Source organism: Oryctolagus cuniculus, chromosome 11 (assembly GCF_964237555.1).
Source record: "Oryctolagus cuniculus chromosome 11, mOryCun1.1, whole genome shotgun sequence".
Taxonomy (NCBI): Eukaryota; Metazoa; Chordata; class Mammalia; order Lagomorpha; family Leporidae; genus Oryctolagus; species Oryctolagus cuniculus.
The window spans coordinates 74,150,116-74,167,108 of record NC_091442.1 but is presented as its reverse complement, the minus strand read 5'-3'; the positions used below and the strand labels follow the sequence as shown (position 1 = coordinate 74,167,108).

The 16,993-nt window shown below is 41.7% G+C and overlaps 1 protein-coding gene across 2 annotated transcripts in view; it reads right to left on the bottom strand.

Moving 5' to 3' along the window:
* Positions 1-11,350: 11,350 nt before the first annotated feature.
* Positions 11,351-16,993, bottom strand: part of LGR5 (leucine rich repeat containing G protein-coupled receptor 5) — a 136,879-nt gene continuing 131,236 nt past the window's right edge. For both annotated transcript variants that reach the window (XM_008256789.4, XM_002711332.5), the window contains 2 exons: positions 14,968-15,051; positions 11,351-13,958 (listed from right to left, as the gene is read on the bottom strand). In XM_008256789.4, coding sequence (XP_008255011.2) covers positions 12,871-13,958; positions 14,968-15,051 — 1,172 coding nt within the window. In that variant the 3' untranslated portion in view covers positions 11,351-12,870. The remainder of the gene's footprint in view (positions 13,959-14,967; positions 15,052-16,993) is intronic.

Genomic DNA, 16,993 nt, shown 5'->3' with positions numbered 1-16,993 from the left:
TCATTCGTGGAGATCTTTCATTTAGTTTTTTTTTTTTTTTCCCCAGAGTGTCTTGGCTTTCCATGCCTGAAATACTCTCATGGGCATTTCAGCTGGATCCGCATGCCTTAAGGGCTGATTCTGAGGCCAGAGTGCTGTTTAGGACATTTGCCATTCTATGGGTCTGCTGTGTATCTCACTTCCCATGTTGGATCATTCTCTCCCTTTTTGATTCTATCAACTAGTATTTGCAGACACTATTCTTGTTTATGTGATCCCTTTGGTTCTTAGTCCTGTCATTACGATCAATTGTGAACAGAAAATGATCACTGGGACTAGTGAGATGGCATTGATACATGCCACCTGGATGGGATTGAATTTGAATCCCCTGGTATGTTTCTAACTCTACCGTTTGAGATAAGTCAGCTTGAGCATGTCCTGAATTGCACATCTCTTCCCAGATGGGATTCTTAAGACTACATTCTGCTTCAGGTGATACCATTCACTGCTGAATTTGTTCTTTGTGTCTTTACCCTATGCAAGCTCATTAGTGAACCAGGCATGTAACCAATCCAACACAGTCTACATCCCACAGTCCATACACTATTAAACTTTCAAAATTAAGTTGTACGGAGCAGTTACTGTTCATTGCCAATGAGTTTTTGGATGGGATGGATACCTCCAGTTGTACATGAAAAATATTTAAACTTATTGCAAAGTAATTCTGAGATTAAGATAGAATCAGCTACACAATCTTATTCTAATTGTACAAAGGAATATATAAGGAATTCGTGGGTTTTTTTAAATTTTTAAAAGATATTTATTTATTTGACAGAATTACAGACAATGAGAGAGAGAGAGAGAAAGGTCTTCCTTCCGTTGTTTCACTCTCCAAATGGCCACAACGGCCAGAGCTATGCCGATCCAAAGCCAGGAGCCAGGTACTTCTTCCTGGTTTCCCATGCGTTGCTGGGGCCCAAGCACCTGGGCCATCTTCTATTGCTATCCCAGGCCATTGGAAGAGGAGCAACCAGGACTAGAACTGGCACCCATATGGGATGCTGGCACCACAGGCGGAGGATTAACCTAGTGAGCCACGGTGCCGGCCCCTCAGGAATTCGTGTTTTTCTACTAGGAAATCAGCAATGATGATTCTTTGTCTACTTTAGATCAAAGACCCCTCTGTGACCCAGGACACAGCCTCAGGACAAAAGCCTTGGATAAAAAGTACATGTTTTTTTCCTTATTTTTAAAGATTTATTTATTTGAAAAACAGAGTGACAGAGAAAGAGAGGGAGAGACATTCCCTAACTGGCCACAATGATTGGAGCTGGGCCAGGTTGAAGCCAGGAGCCAGGTACTCCATTCAGGTCTCCTATGCAGGTGACAAGGGATCAAGCATTTGGGACATCTTCCACTGTTTTCCCAGGTGCATTATTTGCAGGGAACTGGATTGGAAGTGTGGCAGCTGGGACTCCAACCCACATTCATATGGGATGCCAGCATTGCAATTGGCAGCTTAACCTACTGTGCCATAATACTGGTCCCATTGTTATTACCAATGAGTCTCTCACTGGTTATTAGCAAGTTTTGATCAAAATATGAAGCAAAGTAATTCTGTTACTATGAAATAAAGTTTCAAAATTGAGGAGTTGATCAGATGAATAACAGATACACATGGACAACAAATCCTCCCAATGAAAATAAAACTTTTTCTTATGTATATGTTTCCATGACTTATTTTACTCTTTTTTGATTTTTACAGTTAATCAGTATCCTTGTCCTTTTAAGTTGCTACAGCAAAAATGGCATAAGTGGGGTGGCTTATAAATGAAAAATATTTATTTCTTATAGTTCTGGAAGTTGGCAAACCCAGGATAGGTAGCCGGCACAGGGGGCTGGTTGGCTTAGCAAGTTAAGCCAGTTCCTACAGTGCCAGCACCCCATATAGGCGCTGGTTTGAGTCCTGGCTGCTATACTTCTTGTCCAGCTCCCGCCAATGCATCTGGGAAAGCAGCAGAGGATGGTCCACGTACTTGGGCCTCACCACCCATGTGGGAGACCAGAATAAAACCCCTGGCTCCTGGCCCTGGCCTGGCCCAACCCTGAACATTGTGACCATGTGGGGAGTGAACTAGTTGATGGAAGACCCCTCTTTCTCTCTAACTCTACCTTTCAAATAAATAAATCTTAAAAAAAAATAAAATGAGGCGGCAGATCTGGTGTCTTGTGAAGGCCCATTCTTCATAGACGGCGCCATCTAACCATAACTTCACTTGGTAAAAATACTAGCTAGGCGTCTGGGGGTCAATCTGATGAAGGCACTAATCCTATTCATAGGGGCCCACCTTTATGACCTAGGCACCTCCAGAAAGGCCCCTCCTCCTAATAAATACCATTACCTTCGAGGTTAGACTTTCAACATTTAAGTTTTAGATGTGCAGACAAAATCAGTTGGAGAGTAAGCTTTGTGGATAAGTCTAGTATAATGTAAATATTTTTATCAATTCCATTTTCTAGATGAGAATTCTGAAGAAAGGGAAGAAACATTCCTATGGTCACACCACTTGCAAGTATTGGAGTTGGGATTTTCACCTAGGTTACCTGGCTTCAGAATCGAACACTCAGTCACTGGTACTCTGCCCCTCAAAGTAACTCTGTGGAGCAGTCATTTAGCCTAGTGGTTAGGATGCCCATGTTCCACATCACAGTACTTCAGTTCTTAACTGTGGTTTCTGATTCCGCTCTGCACAAATGCAGACCCTTGGAGGAAGTGGCAGTGGCTCAAGTAATTCAGTTTCTGCCATCCACATAGAAGACTTGAATTGTGATCCTGACTCCTGGTTTCACCCCCAGCTGTAACAGGTATTTGGGGAGTGAACCAATAGATGAGAGCATTCACTTGCTCTCTTGCTCACTCACTCTCTCTCTCTGCCTCTCAAGTAGATAGAAAAGCAACCACTCTACGCATATTTACTGAATAATTGCTTTAATCTAAATGTGTGTTACAAGAATTCAGGGCTTGGGTCAAGCTGAAGCCAGGAGCCAGGAACTCCACCCAGGTAGGGACCCAAGTACTTGGACCATCATCCTTTGCCTTCCAGGTGCATTAACAGGAAGCTGGATGGAAAGAAGAGCAGCTGGGACAAACACTTCAATAAGGGAAGCTGGCGATACAAGTGGTGGCTTAACCCACTGCACCACAATGCTGACCCCTGTTTGCAGTTTTATAAATATTTCTCCTAGTCAGTGCATTAGCCAGCATATTCATTCATTATTCTTTAATATGAAATAAAATTTATCCTATCGCCTCTGGTACTTTCCTTTTTCTAGATTTACAGCTTCTCCTTTTATTTCCCATTCTCCCTTGCCCTGAGAATGATAGCTCTAGTTTCCCAAAGACCGAAACTCTGTAAGCGGTAGACTGCACTCAAACCTTGGCCTGTATCAGAAACACCTGGAGGTTAATTGCTGGACTCCACTCCCAGAACTTAGAATTCGTTAACACAGGAGTGAGGCCTGAGAATGGGAATTTCTGAGTTCCCAGGGACCGCACTTTGAAAATCACTGGTGCAATTCTTCAAATAAATGTCTCTGGGATCCAAATATCTTAGGCAAGTTAAACCTATATGCTACAACTCCCTCTTCTACAAATGGGGATGATAAAAAGACCCATTCCAAAGGCTTATGTCCTGTTTAAGATACTGTGAAGAAAGCACATAGTATACACCCAGCAGAGACCAAGTCCTCATAATTATTATGATGGGCTGGCTTTTCCACTTAAAACATATTTAATAATAAAAATAGCAACTATTAGCGGTAAAAGGATTTCCTCATTCTTGATACTTCCTTCACTGCAGAGAGCGCTAAAGCACGTCTTCTCCCCAAGCGGCAGGAAGGGCAGATCATGCTGGAGCATCTGAGAGAGGAATGTGGCCTGCTTAAGTAAGCCCTTCCCTCTCTTTCTACAATTTGGAACTAGGCCGTCCACAAAAGCCAGGAGTTCTGCTGCTGTATGGAGTAACCACAGAGAGTTTGGCCTCCACGTGGGGAGGCTATGGCCATCCAGGGCTCTTTGGGACTAGAAGAAGAGCATGGTTAACTCTAGAAAGCTCCCTTGCCAAGGCAATCAAGATACAGTCTATGATATTAAGTTTATTATTGGGAATTGTGACTAACCTGTAACTGCCACTTTATATTTTCCTATTTCTCTTTTTTTTTTGGCGGGGGTGGGGGGGTGGGGTGGGGTGGGGGGGGACTCAGGCCGAAGTTCAAACCTACCATGAAGTTTGAGCCTTCAACCATGTGGTGTTTTTACTTTGGCAGATTGCTGAGGTTTATAGGGTCTGTATCCACAGATGAGTGTTTGTTTTCATGAAGACAACACTAGTCTTAAATAAGTCCAAGATGTTTGAAAGCGAAGGAAAGACATGGTCTTTTGGACAGAAGACATCACAGAGCCTCCTGTCCCCAAATCCCCTGTCCCCAGTAGTCCCAAGAGGATGTATCAGGGCGCTGTGGTTGCTGCTGGAGAGCAGCTTTGTGAACGTAGGCGTAAAACTGCCCCTGCACACAGTAGAGGAGAGCAAGGGAGAGCCCCACTTCCGGTGGAGCACAGCCCTCCAGGTTAATTCTAATAGATGAACTTGAAAGAACAAACCATGGTGAAAGCCAGGGAGAGAAATCATGTTTGTTCTCTTTTCATATGGAGGGATCTCTATTAGACTGCAAGCCCTGGAAGCTTTCCATTGCCTTACTGACTTTTTCCCACATGGAGGATAGTAAGATATTGTATTGGAATTGGGAACTCAGGACAGAATTTGGCACAGTGGTTAAGATGCCATTTGGAACGCACACATCCAAGAACAGACTGATCGGGTTCAAGCTGTGGCTCTGCTTACTATTCCAGGTTCCTCACAGTGCACACTCTGGGAGACAGTAGCGAAGGTTCAGAGAATTTGGGTCACAGCCACCCACATGGGAGAACCAGACTGAGTTCTCGGCTCCAGGCTTCAGCCTAACCCAGCCCTGGCATTTGGTGAGCATTTGGTGAGTGAATCAGTAGCAAGCTCTTTGTACCTTTCTGCCTTTCAAATAAAATGAAGATAAATAAGAAAAGGAATTTAGAATTCAGTCTTTTCTTCCCTTTGCTCTTGTCCCCAAGAAGGTTATATTTGCCTCTGATCCCCCACGCTGTTATTCGCTGTTATTCGCAGAAACACATTTCTGTGCAGGGAGGTCTGGGGTGCTCCATTGTCCCCTGTGAGTCAACAGACAAGTTCTACCTGTTCTCACAAGCATTAGGAAGGCTCCTTGCTGGTAGATGAAAGCCCTGCCATCCTCCCTCAGCTTCATCAGTAGTAAAGGTGATTTTTTGAAAGAACAAAAAAAAGAGATGAATTTATTACTTGAAAGGCAGAGTTACAGAGAAGGGGATACAGGAGCCTGGAACTTCCTCTGGGTCTCCTAGGCCGGTGGCAGGGGCCCGACCTTTGGGCTATCTCCTGTTGCTTCCCAGTAGATTAGCAGGGAGCTGGGTCAGGAGTAGACTAGCTGGGACTCAAACTGGTGCCCACATGTGATGCTGGTGTCACAGGCAGCAGCTTAACCTGCTGTGACACAATGCCAACCCTCAACAGGTGATGTTTTATCTCTGTCTGCCTTACAGGTTGTCTTGTTTTTCAATAGGTTCAGAGGAAAGGAGGTTCTATTTATTGGGACATCCCAAACCCCTGACAATAGCTACAGTTTTTGAGCACTTATGATGTACTTTTTTGACAGGTAGAGTTAGAGAGAGAGAGAGAGACAGAGAGAAAGGTCTTCCTTCCATTGGTTCACCCCCCAAATGGCCGCCACGGCTGGTGCGCTGCGCGATCCGAAGCCAGGAGCCAGGTGCTTCTTCCTGGTCTCCCACACGGGTGCAGGTGCCCAAGCACTCGGGCCATCCTCCACCGCCTTCCCGGGCCACAGAGCTGGACTAGAAGAGGAGCAACCAGGACTAGAACCCAGTGCCCACATGGGATGCCAGCGCCGCAGGTGGAGGATTAACCAAGTAAGCCACAGCGCCAGCCCCCAACTTATGATGTATTTTTAAATACTTTGTATATGAACAGTTTCTCCATAAGGCAGAAGCTGTGAGCTTATTGCCAGTATTAACCTCATTTTATAGATGAAGAAATTGCCATTTAGAGAGAGAAACATTGTAAGAGTCAACCTGATGTAAGCAGTGGCACTGGCACTCAAGCCTAGGGCTGTCTGGTCCCAGAGCCCTGCACCTATCTTGACCACTCTTTGTTCAAACCTCCTACTTGAAAACAGAAAGGAATTTTCAAAAATAGAATTTTAGGTTTTAAAAAATTATACCTGTTTGTAATGAATGTAGTTTATGCAAATGCCTACTGCATTTGGAGTGTTACAGAAATATACCTGATATAATCAGGAATAAGTGACCGTAGAAAATGACAGGGATTTGTCAATTTGTTAAGTCAACAACAGAAGTCACTGTTCACTTACTCCTCATGTAGGATCTTTGTCCTTAGTGTGCTGTACATTGAGATCTAATGCTATAACTAGTACTCAAACAGTATTTTTCACTTTATGTTTCTGTGTGGGAGCAAACTGTTGAAATCTTTACTTAATGTATGCTAAACTGATCTTCTGTATATAAAGAGAATCGAAAATGAATCTTGATGTGAATGGAAGGGGAGAGGGAGTGGATAAGGGGAGGGTTGCGGGTTGGAGGGACGTTATGGGGGGGAAGCCATTGTAATCAATATTCTGTACTTTGGAAATTTATATTCATTAAATAAAAGTTAAAAAAAAAAAAGAAAATGACAGGGAGAAGGATGATTTGTAGGGGGTTGGTGGCTCACTGCCATATTTCCCCCTTGCTAATGGAAACTGAACCTGAGCTGGGGAAGAGAGGCTAAAACACACAGGGGCGGGTAGGACATCTGTATTTAAAGCTATTATGGATTGTGCTCTTTCGGTTGGGGAGGATTGTGTGTGTGTGTGAGTGTGTGTGTGTGTGTGTGTGTACAATAAGAAAAAAGCTCCTCAACTAGTTAAATATAAAGGGGATTTACTCAAAGAATTTAGCCAAATTCCCAGATATATAAGAACAGGAAAAAAGTATTAGTAAGCTACCCAGGGAATCGAATTTTCTAGAAATATCATCATTCATGATGCTGCTTGATTTCTTCCATTTCTTTTTCTTGCTACTCAACTCTTGTTTTTCTCAGTGGAGTAATAACGTTGGCTCCTCATGGTGTCAATGGTAACCAAAATTCTGTTTGATCTTTTGTTTCCAGTACTTTCTCACCCTGACCTGAGTTAGTGTTTCTCTGTGTCTCACTTTGAAATTCTTGGGAAAAAGAAACTGATTGCTCTGGTCTAGTTCACACAGGACTTAGAGGGGTTGTTTCTGAGAAGCAATTGTAAATGTGGAGGAATGGGTTGGACAAGCACTCCCAATCTGTATCCCGTAGTAAGGCAAATCAAATCTACCTGAGAATGCATCTGAAATACTGGAATTTGGGAAATTAACTGTTTTAATTGAGTTCCTCATTTAGTATGAAAGACTTCCTTTGGTATCCAATACTCCTGGTGAATGAATATTCCTTAGGAAAGCCCAGTACAGTGTCTTAGATCCTCATCTTTGATCATGGAAATTGACTTTTCCCTCCAACTCTTAGTTTCATCATCTGTGCAATGACAACTCTGACTTGTTCATTCCTTGGTGTTGTTAGGAAGAAGGAAAAAAGACAGCAATCATTTAATAAATACTTAGGGCTTTGCAGGTACTGTGATTGGAGCTTTATAAACATTGAGTTACTAATACTGCCAACCTGGGAAGATTTTTATATTATTCCCATTTTACTGAAGAGAATGACAAGGCTGAGAAAAATTAAATACTTTGCCCAGAAGTCACACAGAGTAATCGAAATAGAATTTGAACCCAAGTCTATCTGGCAGCTTGTTTGATCATTTACTATTTGACCTGCTATGAACTAGAATTTATTTATTTTATTTTTAAAAAAGATTTGTTTATTTATTTGAAAGTTAAAGTTCACAGAAAGAGAAGGAGAAGCAGAGAGAGATCTTCCATCCACTGATTCACTCTCCAATTGGCCACAGTGGCCAGAGCTGCAAAGATCCGAAGCCAGGAGCCAGGAGCTTCTTCCCAGTCTCCCATGCAGGTGCAGGGGCCCAAGGACTTGGGCCAACTTCTACTGCTTTCCTAGGCCACAGCAGAGAGCTGGATGGAAAGTGGAGCAGCCAGGACTCAAACCGGCACCCATATGGGATGCTGGCATTTCAGGCTGTGGCTTTACCCACTATGCCACAGCGCCAGTCCCTGAACTAGCATTTAAGAAAACACTTAGTAAATTCCAATTGTTCAGCTATTTCAAATGTTTTCTTTTAACCATTTTTTGTCCAGGTGAAGCAGTGTTTTTTTTAATTTGGTTTTGTTTTGTATTATTCTTGATGACATATCATTTCCCTAACCCTTATATTCAGTTCCACTGTTCTCACAGAGTAGCATATTTTCAACAACCTTCTTAAAGTGTCATAATTAAAACTGAAAGTCATGTCATACCAATGTTGAATAGTGTATTAGTCACCTTTTCATTCTGAGAAGAGCTACTCAAGAAGGAAGAAGACTTATTTTGCCTCAGTGTTTGGAGGTTCACAGTCTAAGAAAAGGCAGCACCATTCATCCAGCATCTGATAAATGCTGGCAATGACAGAGACTGTGAGGAGGAACAATCACATGGAAGCCAGGGAGCAGAGAGAGAAAAGAGCAGAGAGAACATGCCCTGCTTCTATAGCAAACTCAATCACAGGAACTATCTTCCTAGGCCACGCCCCTAGTGACCTAAAGCTCTACCACTAGGACAACTTCCCATAAATCATAATGGGATAAAGCTCTCTCTCTTAATACACCAGCCAGTAACATGAACCCATTAATTGTTAACACAAAACCTTGAGGTTTAAACATTGGCATGAATCTGGGGAGCCAAATCCTACTCAATCCATGACAGTTATTAGAAGACCTAGTTCCATGTGCTTTTGCAGCTCATCACATGTATTTTCTACCAGTTTCTGAATCCAGGCAAGTTAAAGTTTTACCATCCTACCCAATACATCTCATGAGTCAGACTTGCTGGTGCATGTGTTTGAGCTGAATAAATTGGTATAGAGTTAGTTCAACATATTTAGAAATCTTCAGGAGGATATGGAAGTAGGGGTTTGTTTCGGGGTATGGATAATATAGTCCCCAACCACTTCATTTGCAAGGGAAAGCTACCATAATATAACTGTGTCTTGGACTCTGTGGCCTGAGAGAGGAAACATTCAGTGTGAAATGGTCTGAAGGGAGATGGTCTCTTTTATCTGCATAGTTGAACTGTAAAATGAAATCACCCAATTTTGAAGAGCATGAATGGAACTAGTATGGTGGCCATGAGCTCTATTTATCTAGGACTTATTCTCATGCTGCCTCATGGGCCCCTGAGCTAAATATAATGACAAGATTAGCAAAAGAATCAGGATGTTGTTATTTTTTCAGATGTTTGAACTTTTCTGGTTCTCCATGAACAGGGTGTTGCTAATTTTACTTCCTTTTTCTACCTTGTTTTTGTATTTTTGGCCAAAACTAAATGAAAAAAATGTTTTCTATTTCATATAAGAATGACTTTGTCTTCAGTAAGGGTTGATAAAAAATTATGTGCAATAGCAGCCATCTAATATATTTTTCTATTAAAATGTCATTCAAAGTGGTTTGTTATAGGTGACATATGAACAAAGGAACTAAAAATCATGGTTTGCTGGTGCAACTGCTTAAAAGCAGGAGTAAAGGCAGCTTCGATTCATCAATAAGGTCTGCTTAGACAATGGCTTTCCTGAGAGAAGCTTCCTGAATTCTGTACCTATGGTAACATACATGTCACTCCCATCATGCTACTCAGAATAGCTTCATTGCTGGTTGTATGAAATATTATTTTGTGTTTATTTGTTATCTATCTCCCCTCCCCAGGAATGCAAATTCTAAACCTTGTTTTGTTATCCCCACTGCACAGAACACTGCACATAGTAGACACACAATGCTTGTTGAATAAGTAAATCTGTTTTTAAAAACATAAAATTGTTAGCCGCTTCTCTAGGCTAACTCACTACTCTGATTTTATTGTTTGTTTTTGCTGCTGTTCAATCTGTTAGTCTTTATTCCATCTGTTTCTCAATGTAGTTAATTATGGATATAATTCCAATTCTATCTAATTAGGCTGTATTTGAGTGGAGAGTGTTTATTTGTTAATAGAGCAGTGTTTTGTGTGACATGCATTATAACGTGTTTTGCTAATAGAGTAATAGAGCATGTGGACTTTTTAAAAATAAATTAGAGAGTATTTAGATGTTATTTTTATGAAAGTACATTACTGACATGTTTTTGTGAGTGGGAGAGGAAGAGGTGGGCTGCCAGGACTTGTTCCTAACTGATCATTCAAAACAAGTTGTTAAGAAGAAAGATACATAGTTCTGCAGAGGCAACTTTTTGGTCTGGGTTAAGAGAGGTGAGATTGAGAGAACTGAGTCCTTGTTTCATCTGAAGAGAAGTCAAGCATGCACTTCACAGTGGGATCCCATTAACCAGGTTTAACTTACCTAAGTTTAGACTAAAACATGTGGTAAAGTCTGATGGATGGGTGGGAAACGTAGAGCCAGGGGCCCTGGGGTGCTCTGTTAAGAGGCATTGATTTTAGCAATGTTTCTGGACTTCCTACAAGTACTTGATAGTTTATTTTACAACCCATATAGAGTGAGAAACACCACTGAAACTGGTAGAGTCTAAATAATGTATCTGGAAAATTAGTTTTCTCCTTATGTTCTTGGGGTATGGGAACTGAAGGGGAACAATGCATTTCTTTGTGCCCTGGGAATCTTCTGACTCCATGTGTTGGCCTTGATGTGCTCATGGAACACATTTGCTTTAAAGGAGGAATTTATAGAAAGCTCATGTCCATGTTGAGTAATTTAAGATTGATTTGTTATTCATGCATTTCTTTCTAATTGTATGTGTCTGTATGTGTATGTTTCTTACATTGCAAAATAAGTTTGGGAACAGTGTAGGCCTTGAGTACAAAAATTCAAACCATAATAATGTCATGACAACATGATTTATCAAAGTTAAAACAATCTAGAAGTTGGTCATGATTTTTTTTTGTTCTTGTGAAAGATTTATTTCTTAAGTTTAATTTTTCTAAAGTATTAAACAATGACTTACATAGCAAATGTACTTATACAAAAACATTCAAAAATAATTAGAAGACTATATACCTGTCTGTGGTTTCAATAAAGAGACTTGAAGATATTTTATTTTATAGTCACACATTTTATTACAAATTTATTTATATCCAATAGAAAAACTAATTTGAAATCTATTTACATGTACTATATATTTACATATATACAGTCAATGAATTTAAAGAAAACAGGCAGAGAAACACAATGTATGTGGAAGAATATGCCACTGTACATGGTTTAGCATTGTCCTTAATGGTATTGAATCTTTACTGTAGTAATAAATACAGTTCTATATTTACACATCTTATAAAATATCTCATAAATGTGCTTTTTCAATTCCAAGTTAAAACATCTGATCAAAATAAACATGCTTTTATAAAAATAAATCTACCTAATAACCTTTTGCTTTGGATGTTTTGAAGCTAACATAGGGTAATAAAAATTAAGAATTAATCTTTTGATTTTTAATATTTAATAATTTGTCTCTTAAAATATCTAACATACAAATGAATATGGAATAAGTAGAGAAGTAATGTTCCTATTATCAGAGGATTGATCCAAAGAGAACACAGTTAAAACCAAGTGCAATAAACAGGACAACATGTTACCAAACAGGATAACACATTACTGAGTCGCAATTTAGTCAGACATCTTTCCAAGAGCTACTGGAGATACCTGTTTAAGAGATTATACCAGTGGACATAAATTATGTCATGTCTGCATTTGACCATTATTGTAAGATGCATATTGGTTTGAATCAAGTGATAAATCTTCTTGCAGAAAACATGCACTCATTCACAAAGAAAAAAAAATCCCACATGACCTTCTATATTTTCTAGGTAGGTCCATTGCCGGCAATGGATTTGCCTTCTGAGCTTTGGGCACCAAGGAATTAAAACTGAATTAGACTAGACTAACTGTACTAGTGTAAAAAATTCACCCAATTTTCCTTTCAAACTATTTGTAAGTTTTATTCCATTAAGGGTAGAACAATCTAGTGCTGACACATAAAACACAGTTAACTCTAAAAATTATCTGAATGCCTTCCTTACCTTATCCATCTAAAGACTGGTGACTTTGAAGTATCCTTTTGAAGAAAGGCAAAATAAGATTAAAACACCTCTTTCTGGTCATTGGAATAAAATCCTATCGGGCACAGCATTTCCTTAGTACTCTAGACTGTTTAAAACTCTTATTTTCCTCAAATCTTCAGCCATGTTTGAAGGGATTTTCAGGACTAAAAAATTCATTTTGTAAGCAAACGATCTTCTTCTCCCCTAAATGAATATACTGGTGAGTTTAAAGACAATGCAATTTTAAACATGGATTATCTTTTCTGAAGAATTTTCAATCTGTTTTCTTGATTGGGGTTCATCTAAATATTGTGACTGGTCCATCCCTTAGTTGAACAAACTATCCAAGCAGCATTTAGACTTATATTTCACTCTCAAGTATCAATAGGTTTTCAGCTTCTTCATGCTTAGTTCTGTTTGTTCATTTTTTAACCAAGTTTCAACTCAGCTCTTCTTAGCTACTGCTCTGATGTGCTCAACCTCACACTTGGAAACATTTTCTCTCACAAATTATTTAGAGACAAGGGACAAATGCTACCGATGAAAGATGACAGCTCTCTGTCATTGGATAACTTGGTGATGACACAGAACTGGAAGACAGGTCGTAGGCTATGCTGGTGCCGGTGAAAGTGACCAGGGCTTGGGTTGAGTCACAAGACTGCTTCTCGACATCTTCAGAGTTAATAGACATCAGGCTTGGGTGTTTCGCTCTTGTCCACAAGTGGCCGTGCTTTCCCAGGCTCCCCAGATCCTCCTTAAAATGGGGATTAAAGAGGATGTATAGAAGGGGGTTGAGACAGGCAGGAAGTGGGACGATCACCAGAAGGATGAACTTAATTACTTCAGGACTAATAAATGTGAGGTTCAGTAAAGAGGAAAAGGACAAGAAAGCCAAAGGGCAGTAAAGAATACAGTTGGTGAAAAGCAACAGAGCGATGTGCTTCACCATGGAACAGTCCCAGATACTCTCCAGGTCCCCCTTTTCCAAGTTGCAGTAGAGCTTGGTGTAGGCAATGGTCATCACTAGGAAGCAAAAGGAGTTGAGTAACACAAGAGCCACCATGTAGCCCGTGGTGCTGGCCTCCCCGAAGGGCAAGGGCAGGCAGAGCGGGGAGGCGCTATACTCACTGCCGCCCAGCAGCGGAATGGCGGCGATGGTCAGGGCCAGCAAGGTGCAAAGAAAAATGATTGCTTTCAGGCTAGAAAAAGGAGTTTTCAATTCAAATTTTGCAGAACACTTCACAGAGAACCCACGTTCCAGGGCTGCCAGGGTAAGCAGAAAAACAGATGATTCTGAAGCAAAGATGGACAGAAACCCGATGACTTGGCAACTGACCCCATTCTCCCACCACGCTCCGTGCTGTGCAAAGCTGCCAAAAGTGAATGCATCCACGCCAGCCAGCACGATGCTGGAGACCCCCGTGAGCATGTTCACCACAGCGATAACCCCAATTAACAGCTTTATGGAGGAAATGTACAGAGGGGCTCTGAACACTGTGGAGGCCACCAACGCATTACAAGAAAGTGCTAGAACTGCGATGGTCCACACTCCGATTCTGATCATCCAGCTTCCAAACAGGTGCTCACAGGGCTTGAAGGGGCCTGAAAATCCAAGGAAGAAAAAGATTGTATCAAATTATGGTGGACAACTTTTGCCAAATCACCCTTGGGTGGCTCTAATTAGGACATCAAGAGATAGAGGCCAGTGATGAACTTGGAACCCCATGCGCACGTGCTGTGCTTTCTCTATCCACTGCTCCAGAGCTTCTGCAGCAGGGACTGGGAGAGCCCACCTAGTTCCAGGGGACGCGTGGAGAAAGCAAAATGGGGAATCGCAATCACTTGATTGAGGACCCTCAAATATAGCAATGTTGGGACTAGGTAAAAAATCAGATCTCCTAGGCTTTTGTTAAACTTTTCACAATGCTTCAGTACATTTCTGTGGACAGAGAAGATGAATACCAGGGAAAAATTCTATAACATCAGGAAAAGAAGGATGGGTAATAGGAATATATAGTTCATGAAAATCTCAGTTTTAGGTTAATGTTTGTTGATAGGAAGCAAGGGACAATCTAATTGTTGAAAATAAAATATCAGCCATTCTCAATTATCTTTCATCAACTGAGCTATCCTGTTTCTAGGAATGTGACAAAGAATTAAGTGAACACAACACTGGGGTCTTCCTACCCTCCCTCCCATCTTCTCTCCCTTTCCTCCTCTCACTTATTTGTACAAACTATTCCAAGTGGTTATTTATATTGAAGACTTAGAATAAATCACTTTCAAAAAAAATCAGTGTTTTCACAAAGCAAGACTATAGCATACTATTTCAGACTAAACTGCTACTATCATTTTGAAAATTACATATGCTTCTAACTATATGCTTGACTCATTAACATGAACCCAAAGTCCCTGGGGAACAAAATCTATTTGTGAATGGAGAACAACTCCAGGGAATGAACTTTTTGTATTGTGCACGTTTCCACAGGGAGAGACACTGGTAAGCCACCAGGGTGACACGGGTCTTGCTTCTGCAGTGCAGCCACAATGTTACGGACAGCCTCGGGGCCAGCAGCAGCGGCTGCTGAGCCAATGTTGACGCCTTTCTCACCTGGGGAAGGTGAACACTGCACTGAATGGAGGGCTTTCAGGTCTTCCTCAAAGTCAAGCAGGAAATCTTCCAGGTCACGCTCATCTGCAGGAACGAGAAGTCCTGGCATGGTTACTTCTGTCTCTCTTTTCAAGGGACCAAATCCCAGGGAGTAGAGCCCTAGGTCACCTTAGAGACATGAACTGTCATAAGGACTGAAGGCAAGATATCTGGCTTTTCTCTGGGCTCTGACTTTCACGCAAATCTATGATGAAGTTACCTTTGTCATGCAAGTCTGCTTTGCTATTCAAACTACAATGGCATACTATTGCAGCACAACTGGGGGCGTGGGAAAGTGACCCTGGACTCCCAATTATAACATCTAAGCTTTCCCATTCTGTGCATTCTGTTCTTCTTCCTTGGAGCTCATCATGGCCCCAAGTAGCACTGACCTGAATTAGAGAGAGAAAGACGGTGCGCCTCCCATCGGTGCAGGAGTCATTTTTTTTTTTTTTTTTTGACAGGCAGAGTGGACAGTGAGAGAGAGACAGAGAGAAAGGTCTTCCTTTACCATTGGTTCATCCCCCAGTGGCCACTGCGGCTGTTGTACTGCGGCTGGCGCACCGCGCTGATCCGAAGCCAGGAGCCATGTGCTTCTCCTGGTCTCCCATATGGGTGCAGGGCCCAAGGACTTGGGCCAGCCTGCACTGCACTCCTGGGCCACAGCAGAGAGCTGGACTGGAAGAGGGGCAACCGGGAAAGAATCCAGCGCCTTGACCGGGACTAGAACCCAGTGTGCCGGCACCACAGGTGGAGGATTAGCCTATTGAGCCGTGGTGCCAGCCTAACTAATTTTTGTAACACTGTGCTAGTTATACTGCAAGTAATCTCGGCTGTGTTCTCTGAGCACAGAGGGTGAACCAGGTGCAGTAAGTTTCTGTCTTTCTTGGAGAATTTTTCATAAAAACAGATTTTGCATAACTACTTGGTGCTTGGTTGACTATACATGAAATAGGAGTTTGATGACCTAATATATTTCTGCAAAGCTTTACTTGGTTTTGTGTGAGTCTTGGGCACCAGTACTCTTTAGTGATTCTAGTATGCGTTCAGGGTTAAGAATCACTGCCCTTGAAAACAAACTCCATAAAGGACCTCGTTCTTCTTGTTCTTTGTGTACCCTCAGGGTCCAATACAGTGCCTAACACATAGTAGGCTCTCTGTTTTCTTTCTTTCTTTCTTTTTTTTTTTTTTTTGGTAGGGGTGAATAAACATGGTAAAAATTAGAGTGGATGAGGCAGGAAGAGCAAAAACTAAAGCAAGAATAAGAGCCAGACACACGCCATGGCCTAAAACAAGTCAAGGGCCAGTGTAACAGTTCCTTAAACTGATAGGCAAGCAGGAAGAACTGTTAAGGTGATCTGGAGACAGGCTGAATCACACTTGCTTTGGAATCAACAAATCATTAGGGCCCAAAGGAAAAGCCGGTCTGTTTGGACTCTGTGCAAACTCGCAGGCTTGGCAGGCAAAGGAGAGGGTGCTGCCCACAGTGCCTGCTCATTAGCACAGGTGTGGTTAGAGATGCATGGCTCTCTGTTTAAGTAATGTCTTAACTTCAGGGAAAGCCAAGTGCTTTACAGACATTATCTCATCTCACCTTCCTGAAAGATACCCCTGTGGGGGGCAGGAGGGGAGAATGATTTAGAAGTGGTTGGAGAGGAAGCTGGATTCTTAAGTCTTTCTGCTGAAATATGGAGTAATCTAAAGTGCTCCACAGTGTCTCCCTGCCCCACCCCGTCATAATATAAATGGAGAGAAAGGTTCAGAACGTTTGAAAAAGGCATCCACGTGGATGGGATTAAAAGTTTAAAGACATTGAGATATCAGCAGTCTCCTCCGAGGAGACCCACAAGGGTCTAACTAAATAAAAATAGGAAGAACTATCTCTCAGAACAGAAGACATTTTAGATCGAATCCCAAGGGAGCCAGCTCTTTCTCTAGGAGTCTTTGAAAAGCAGCATTCATGCTCAGCTCGCTGGGGTGTGCACAC